At 33.5% G+C, this 9,663-nt stretch overlaps 1 protein-coding gene across 2 annotated transcripts in view; it reads left to right on the top strand.

The window, feature by feature from the left end:
- LOC145304332 (protein tipE-like) overlaps positions 1-9,663 on the top strand; it is a 47,486-nt gene that overhangs the window by 34,688 nt on the left and 3,135 nt on the right. The window contains exons 2-11 of one of the 2 annotated variants that reach the window (XM_080146197.1): positions 340-444; positions 848-902; positions 1,663-1,813; positions 2,991-3,088; positions 3,887-3,983; positions 4,527-4,607; positions 5,848-5,913; positions 6,779-6,846; positions 7,660-7,743; positions 9,317-9,388. In XM_080146197.1, coding sequence (XP_080002323.1) covers positions 435-444; positions 848-902; positions 1,663-1,813; positions 2,991-3,088; positions 3,887-3,983; positions 4,527-4,607; positions 5,848-5,913; positions 6,779-6,846; positions 7,660-7,743; positions 9,317-9,388 — 782 coding nt within the window. In that variant the 5' untranslated portion in view covers positions 340-434. The remainder of the gene's footprint in view (positions 1-339; positions 445-847; positions 903-1,662; positions 1,814-2,990; positions 3,089-3,886; positions 3,984-4,526; positions 4,608-5,847; positions 5,914-6,778; positions 6,847-7,659; positions 7,744-9,316; positions 9,389-9,663) is intronic. The other variant, XM_080146198.1, reaches the window with a different exon arrangement.

The raw sequence follows: 9,663 nt of genomic DNA, 5'->3' as shown, positions 1-9,663 counted from the left end.
TTTTTTGAATTTATTTTTTAAACAGTTTGACTTTATCAATGCGATTGATCGTTGATAAAATTATAGGTACGAAAATTCACTCATATATGTTTTTGTTTTTGAATAAAACATATAATTAGAAAGCCTTTACTTAACCTAACCTAACCTAAAATAGACATTGGTGACAAAAAATTTAATTTTTTCTATTTATTTTTAAATTTGAGATTATCTATTTGATTTGAATTTTCATATTTTTGAAAATTTAAATCTTTCCTTTCTTTTGTTTATGGATTATTCTATTATCTAATTTTGATTTTATTAATAACCTTTATTTTTATTTTATTTTTGTTATTACTGCAGGAAATCTCGCGTGTCACTTGGTGTGGCCAAACCCCCTGAAAATAATTAGGACTAGTGGCCAAACTCTCTGATAATAAGACTACCCAGTGCAAAGAATGGGTTTAGGTAACAAACTTTTGCCTATTTAGGTGAAAACAAAGAAAATATAAATAATTATTAAAACAGATTTTTACTTTGGGTAAAATTCCAAAATGTGGCGTAAGAAATGAGGATTAGGATAGATGTCACCACTTTTGGCCTACCTATTCTAATGAAATCATAGTAGAGGGAAAGAGGAAGGGAAGGGTGAAAGAAAACCCCTAGAAAAGAGATGGGATGGGGTATAGTATATTTCCTGACGCCAATGGAATAGGTAGGCCAAAAGTAGTGACATCTATCCCCATTTAGACAGCTTCCTCCCACCCCCCCCCAAAAAAAAACCCGAACAAATTTTCAAATTTTCTCCAATTAACTTTGAACAGTAGCACCCCCTGATTTACGGCATGAGATAATGAATTATTTGTTGCAGGTATGGCGGAGGTTGACCCCACCCTCGGGGTGGATCAGAAAGAGTCCAAGAGCAGGAAAGGATACTCAACTTAACCTAACCTAACTCAAACAAAAATGAATTTAATATTCCATAACAAGTCGTAATTTAAAGCACGTTAAAAAAGTCTTATCGTTTTCAAACTTTGCATAAGGATTTCTGTAACAATGACAGATAAAAACAAGTATGATATAAAAGCAAAGCTAAACAAAACATTCAGACAAACACACAAACAGAAAATATTCTTCTGAAATAGCTCAAATAATTTATATTGACATGCCAACTTGTATATAGAGGTGCTTTGCTTATTACCATGTGCCTCATGATAATTTTTTAAAATCTGGATCTAGGACATCAACATCAAGTATAAGATTAATTTGACTAATTCAAAAAAGTTCAACATGTTAAAAATGAACATACAAATGTTATGATAGAGTTTAAAATTGAACCTTACATTTACAAAGAATCATTATGAAAAGTTTGAAGTAAACATGACAATTCTAACATGCCTAAAGTTACAGTCAGAGCTACCCGTTATGGACCTATCTTAATTATAAAAAAGTTAAGATAAATAGATAGGATAATTATGTCACAATTTTTAAATGGACGCAATGACTTTTTAGGTAACTAATATAAAGTTGCTATGCTTTCTAAATAATACCTTTTTGAACTAGAAATCATTATAAAAAGTTTTAAGTAAATTTAACAATTCTAACATGCCTAAATTAACGATTAAAGCCAAAAAGCTACGCTGTAAAAAAATTGATAGCTGAGTATCTTTGTTGTGTGTATGACAGATTGGACGATATAAAGTACTACACAAGTCTCTTCCTTGGTACCCTGTGTATTGTTTGTGTGTTCGGCTTCCTATTCTTGGTTCCCTTCGTTCTTGATCCAGCCATCTCCACGCTCATGCATGATTTTGTCGAGAGCCCCGTCCACTGTCGGGTCAGTGACGTTTCATGAAGCGCTCGAAAGTAACATGTGTGACGTCATAAAAATATGTTTAAAATAAGAAAAATATAGGCGTATGTTCATTACGTCACACATGACACTTTCCAGCGCTTCAAGTTTCATTTTAGTTGTAAAACTTCTCTATGACGTATTATGTTCATCCGTTTGTATGCCGATTGAAAGGGATAAGACAATATGGACGATAAATTGATGTACATCCCCAATGATGTTACACACAATTACCATTTCTGTAGATTACAATGTGAAACGTTTGGATCCTCAACTTAATGAACCAACCAATCAAAATTCACTGAAGTCCCCAGAGTTGTTAACCCAACGAATAAGAAAACTTTATTTTAGAACTTTGGGGACTAGTGTAATAAACAGCTCAATGACCCCCTTCCCTCCATGTGTAAACTAATCTATAATGTGTTATGTTCATCCGTTTGTATGTCAGTACTTGGGAAATGAGAGGACAGCTGTATGGTTCTAACCATGCGGGGCTACCAGTACCTAATATAAACAAACCTAACTTAGCCTGAAGTAATGAAAAACTAAAAACTTCCCCTTACTTTTGACTTTATCAAAAAACAAAGGGTGGAGGGTTTTCAGTGCTTAAAGTGAAAATGTATAAAAAGCACCCGAAATTACTCTATGACTTGTTCTGTTTGTAAGTCAGTAACGCTATGGATAAATTGGGATTAACTCGGATGTTGTTGAAAATAGATGGCTTAGGTTTTTGCAAATGTAACTTGAAGAAAATAGGAAGGTAGTTTTTTAAGCCCCACCTCTATGGGACAGCCCTGAAGCCAATATAACCTAACCTAACCTGACCTTAAGAAATAAACAAACAAAAAACCACCTCCCTTTTTTTCTTATTTAAATCAGAATTAAGGGTACGGGGTTTGTATGCTCGACCAGTCACTGTTAGGTAAAACTCTCGAAATTATTGACCAATTTCCATCTACTACATAATTTTTTTTTGTAAGTCTGTCACTGATGCTAAGAAAAAATGTAATTTTCTCGGCTGTTACTTAAGATAGATTGTTTAAATTTGTTCAAATATCTAATCTTTTCTAATTAAAAATAGAAACAAAATCTTTTATTTTCCATCCACAGGAAACACTCTATCAAACCATAAAATAAATTTTATATTAAATAACATTTTAAGGTAACAAATTACGAGTTGAGATATGGCAAAAGTAATTGCAGCTGGGCAAGCTGTAGGGAGGGATGTACTGCAAGCATCTACAAGTGTCATCAAATCAGGTACAGCGCGTTACAGAGTGACAGACAGAGGGGCAGAGGGAGAAAATAGACAGATAGGCATAAGCCCCTTGCCCTTGCACGGCCCAAAAACTTTAAGTACCCCAACCACTTCTTATGGCTAATCTAACTAACTATGCTAAACCCCAAATGACCCAACTAAACCTAACCCATCAAAGACTCAAATAAAAATTTCTAAAAGATAGATAGATAATATAACTATATATTTAATTCAGGGTTGTATATACCCCAGAAATAGGGTATAAAGAGTATATAAATATGGAAAGATAGATAATATAACTATATATTTAATTCAGGGTTGTATATATTCCAAAAGTAGGGTATATAGAGAATATAAATATAGATAGAAAGATAATATACCTATATGTTTAATTCAGGGTTGTATATACCCCCGAAATAGGGTATAAAGAGAATATCAATATAGATAGAAAGATAATATAACTATATGTTTAATTCAGGGTTGTATATACCCCCGAAATAGGGTATAAAGAGGATATAAATATAGAGAGATAGATAATATAACTATATATTTAATTCAGGGTTGTATATACCCCAGAAATAGGGTATAAAGAGAATATAAATATAGATAGATAGATAATATAACTATATATTTAATTCAGGGTTGTATATATCCCAGAAATAGGGTATAAAGAGAATATTAATATAGATAGATAGATAATAAAGCTGTATATATTTCAGGGTTGTATATACCCCAGAAATAGGGTATATAGAGAATGTAAATATAGATAGATAGATAATATAACTATATATTCAATTCAGGGTTGTATATACCCCAGAAATAGGGTATAAAGAGGATATGAATGCGAATATGTTTGATCAAAACAAATGGGCAGATCTTTCAAGAATAGAAAGACCAGTAAGTTTATTTTTAAAAGCAAAGTATTTTTACATTTTGGGTCGGACCGTATGCCCGTCCGTTTTCAATAGCTCTTGTCGGCAATTTTGGCACATTCTGTTTTTTATAACTCAAAAACTGGATTAAGTCCGTACGTTCTATTGACCGACTGCGTTACGATATTTAAAAAAAAGTTTTCTTTATAATTTACTATTTCATGAACATTTACAAATGGCTTCTCCTTTAGCCTCTAGGAGAGAATGTCAAATTACCAGACAGACATATGGAATAGCGTATAGTGTCCAATAAATGACGTCATACAATACAAATGACCAATGATAGGCCTGTAGTCATTTAAAATGTATATTGGCCTAACATTGTTCAATTGTATTGTATTACGTCATTTTGTATTGGACATTATACGCTGATTCCAGACCTATATCTACTTTTGAATATCATTGTCTTAGCTTTCATTAGATATAAAAACCAGATATAATTGTCTGTTTATTTTTAAACTTTGTACGAGTCCTAACATAATAATTCTAACATAAATCTAAATTGTAGAAAGACCCCGAGACTGGTGAAACCTGTCATACTTGTCCAGAGTATATTGTAGAGGATACGCCGCTCCTTATCAATATCAAGGTAACTTACTGTCATACTTGTCCAGAGTATATTGTAGAGGATACGCCGCTCCTTATCAATATCAAGGTAACTTACTGTCATACTTGTCCAGAGTATATTGTAGAGGATACGCCGCTCCTTATCAATATCAAGGTAACTTACTGTCATACTTGTCCAGAGTATATTGTAGAGGATACGCCACTCCTTATCAATAGCAAGGTAACTTACTGTCCTACTTGTCCAGAGTATATTGTAGGGGATACGCCGCTCCTTATCAATATTAAGGTAACTTACTGTCATACTTGTTCAGAGTATATTGTAGAGAATACGCCGCTCCTTATCAATATCAAGGTAACTTAATGTCATACTTGTCCAGAGTATATTGTAGAGGATACGCCGCTCCTTATCAATATCAAGGTAATTATGTCATACTTGTCCAGAGTATATTGCAGAGGATACGCCGCTCCTTATCAATATCAAGGTAACTTACTGTCATACTTGTCCAGAGTATATTGTAGAGGATACGCCACTCCTTATCAATATCAAGGTAACTTACTGTCATACTTGTCCAGAGTATATTGTAGAGGATACGCCACTCCTTATCAATATCAAGGTAACTTACTGTCATACTTGTCCAGAGTATATTGTAGAGTTTACGCCGCTCCTTATCAATAGCAAGGTAACTTACTATCATACTTGTCCAGAGTATATTGTAGAGGATACGCCACTCCTTATCAATATCAAGGTAACTTACTGTCATACTTGTCCAGAGTATATTGTAGAGTTTACGCCGCTCCTTATCAATATCAAGGTAACTTACTGTCATACTTGTCCAGAGTATATTGTAGAGGATACGCCACTCCTTATCAATATCAAGGTAACTTACTGTCATACTTGTCCAGAGTATATTGTAGAGGATACGCCGCTCCTTATCAATATCAAGGTAACTTACTGTCATACTTGTCCAGAGTATATTGTAGAGTTTACGCCGCTCCTTATCAATATCAAGGTAACTTACTGTCATACTTGTCCAGAGTATATTGTAGAGGATACGCCGCTACTTATTAATATCAAGGTAACTTACTGGTCCCAAAAGTCTTTAAGTTCCCTCATTCGTTAGCTTAAAAACTTTTGGGACTTAAAATTTTATTAGATAAAATACATTAGATTCTCCCCTTAAACCATTGAAGCCTTCATTTTACCACCCTTAAAAAAGCTTGGACGTCATGGCTAGCGTCTTTATTGATTTTTACTTTTCTAGGGATGTGGTTACCCCCCAGAGGTGGACTGTGACAAATATGCTGACACTTACTATGAATTTGAAAATGTAAGTAGATAGATAGATAGATAGATAGATAGATGAGTAGACAGACAGACAGACAGACAGACAGACTGACAGATAGACATCTAGATGAACAACAGATAGACAGACAGACGGATGGATGGATAAATGAATAGATAGACAGATAGATAGAAAGACTGAAAGACAGTCATACAGACTGACAGACAGACAGACACAAAGACATATAATATAATGGCAACTATCCATAAAGACAAACAGACAGACAGAAAGACAGAAATACTGATGGATGAATGAATGGATGGATGCATATTTAGACATATAAATAAACAGATAGATAGCTAGAAAGACTGGAAGTCATGCAGACAGACAGACAAACAGACAGGCAGACAAACAGACAGATGGATGAATGGATGCATAGTTAGATAGATTAATAGACAGATAGATAACTGAAAGTCATGCAGACAAACAGACAGACAGACAGTCAAACAGACAGGCAGACAGACGGATAGACAAATCAATGGATGGATACATATTTAGACATATGAATAGACAGATAGATAGCTAGAAAGACTGGAAGTCATGCAGACAGACAGACAAACAGACAGGCAGACAAACAGACAGATTGATGAATGGATGCATATTTAGACATATGAATAGACAGATAGATAGCTAGAAAGACTGAAAGTCATGCAGACAGACAGGCAAACAGACAGGCAGACAAACAAACAGATGGATGAATGGTTGCATAGTTAGATTGAGAATATACAGATAGATAGCTATAAAGACTGAAAGACAGGCAGACGGACACAACGATGGATAAATGAATGGATGCATTTTTGTATACCATAGATGGATAGATAGATAGATGTAATTAATTTAATTATTTTAGTCTCAAGATACTTTCCCATGTTACTACTCAAGAGTAAACCCCTGGATTGTAATATCAGAATTCAAAAAGTAAGTTAAAATAACTCTATGATTTACATTGTCCGTATGTACAACAAATATTTCTATTGATTTTAGTTACTTCCTACAATATAACTCTGTTTGTTGACTAAGTTGAAATAAAATGAATATTGAACATTCAGGGAGGAAGGGTACATTGTAGGGTTGGGCCGGATATCCGGCCATTTTTAATATCCGGTCCGATACCAGATATTGAAACTATCCGGATATCGGATATCCGACTGATTTCTAATTAAAGATATTTGATTATCCGGTTGGATATCCGGTAATTTGCCGGATATCGAACATTGGCCAGATATCCGGCCGGCTTTTGGATATCCGGAATTAAAAATCAGTCGGATATCAAGTATCCGGCCCAACCCTAGTACATTGGACTATAAATTATACTGATATTCAAAGTTTTTTTTATTAATTAAATCGGTTGCACGAAAAGAAATAATCTTGGGTAATATAATGATTTTTGTTTAAAAGAGTACATATTTTATTTGAATGCCAATTTTTAAATGATAAAATTAAATGAAATGGTTAAAAATCGCAAGAATTAGATACATGATTATTAAAAGCTATTATAAAATTACGAGATCTATAAATTACGTTGATTACGAGATCTATACCACCGTCCCCCCCCCCCCCCCCTTAATAAAAATAATAACAAATAACATTTTCTAATTTTCAACATCATGTTTCAGAGAAGAGGAGATGAGCAATATAATTTTTTCAATTCTTGTTCCAAATATAATCTTCGTCCTCTCACTTATCGTCCTTGTTTATTGGTAAGCTTTTAAAATTTTTTAAAATTTGCAGGGATGAAGAGATGAGCAACGTCATCTTTTCAATTCTGGTTCCCAATCTAATCTTCATTCTATCCCTGATTGTACTTGTGTATTGGTGAGTTAGGATAGATACAGTATGACCCTAACAAAATTGGATTCTTGCTTTTAAAGTTGCTTTCAAGTACTGAACCCCATCCCCCCCCCACACTTTATGTTTTAAAGAAATGGGTTTATGGAAAGAAGACAAAGTTTTGGGTTTCGTCGTAATTTCACAGTAGATTTTGATAAGTTATTTTAGGTTAGGTAATATAATTGATTGCCCCGCAAGGTTAGAAATAGGAGAAAAGCTACTGTGTAAATACGATGAAACCTGCAACTTCGTTTTCTTTCCATGATCCAAAAATGTAATATAACGAGGAATTGTTTTTCCCCTATGGCTACCCCCTGCAGGGGGGGTGAGGGGTTAACCCTGTGAGACTACCAAGTACCCAATAAACCTAATCTAATCTGTCCTGAAATAAATTAATAAAAATCTAACGAAAACCACCCATGCTCCCTTATTTGCAAATTCTTCTAATTTATTCATTCAATTTGTTGAGGGTCTGTAGTGAAGAAGGCACAAATGCAGAAAGTTGTATATTCATAACAACAAAATTATTATATAAACTATAATTGAAAAAAAATCTCATAAATTTTTTTTCCTTTTTGAAAAAAAAATATGAAGCTCTTTATAGTGCCTAGAAAAAAGAGGTTAGATTTAAAAACTTTTGGCCAAACTATCCCGAATGACGTCATACAAGAGTGAATGATTATTCTAATATAACGTCATTTGGGAGATTTCAGCCAAAAGTTTGCAAAATTATCCCCTTTTTTTAAGGCAGCACTATAAATAGCTTTAAAAATTATTTCCTTCTGTTGGTACCAAATTTGTTTTTAATTTCTGGGCCATTTATATTTACTTTTAATATTTTATCTTAGACCTTGGTTGGGTTTCCTCAAAAATAAATTAAAAATGAGACAAAATACAAAATTACTTTCCTTTTTCTTTTTGTTAGGGTCATACTGTAGATAGTTAGTTAGACAGGTAATTAGTTAGGAATTTTTTTTTGTAAATTGTTTCTTTTTATTTCTTTATTTTGAACAAAATTAGATAATATTTGAGGTAATTTTAGAATCCTAATTTATCCTAGTTAAAACTGTATTTGTAGCTGTTATGTTGACAGCCATTTTTTCTTATTGCATCATGAAAAATAGAATATGTCCTTGTTCTCTGAACAATATTACACCATAAAAAGAAAAAAAACGGAGATTTTTAAGGCCAACGCCCTTAAGAAAAAGATTTGTCTTTGTTTTTGGAGTTTTTGGAGCCTTCAGCTTAAAAAAATATTTCATCCAAACTTTTTTTTGCTGTAATTGTTTTTAACACTAGGAAACAGGAGCTGTAAACCCTAAAAAAATACTTTTTTATTGGTCATGCTGTATGATCTATTCTATTGACGTCATAGTAGAGGAATAGAGGATAGAAAGGGGGGAAAGAAACCCTCTAGAAAAGAGACGGGGTAAAGGGTATTTTCTGACGTCAATAGAATAGGTAGGCCAAAAGCAGTGACATCTATCCCAATTTTGCTATGGCACTATAGAAAGCTATATTGACCAAAGATAAAGACCGCCATGTTGTTTTTGTGTAGGTATTGTCCGTACTGTCAGGCCAGGTGCCGCAAATATGAAGAACACACAGATCTTGGAGATCCCGAGGACGAGTAAGTATACACTTAGGCAGCGATGTGGAGCTGCCTTATTATTTTTAGTGGGGTTAATTTAAAATTTTCCCTTGGATCAATGATTAATTTACTAAAGAAAAATGCTGTCTTTTTTCAAAATTTTTTGAGTTATTTTCTATTTTTAGGGGTCCAGATTAGGTTATATTGGCAACTGGAAAGCCCCACAGATTTAGGGACCCCACAGGGATTAGGCATCAAATTTAATAAAAACATTGACCAAGAATGTCAAATTATACGTACATTTCTATTTTCAT

This window comes from Acartia tonsa, chromosome 13, assembly GCF_053477335.1.
Source record: "Acartia tonsa isolate MP-2025a chromosome 13, ASM5347733v1, whole genome shotgun sequence".
In the NCBI taxonomy this organism is placed as follows: domain Eukaryota; kingdom Metazoa; phylum Arthropoda; class Copepoda; order Calanoida; family Acartiidae; genus Acartia; species Acartia tonsa.
The sequence above is the reverse complement of the archived record's forward strand: the minus strand, read 5'-3'. Positions and strand labels throughout refer to the sequence as shown.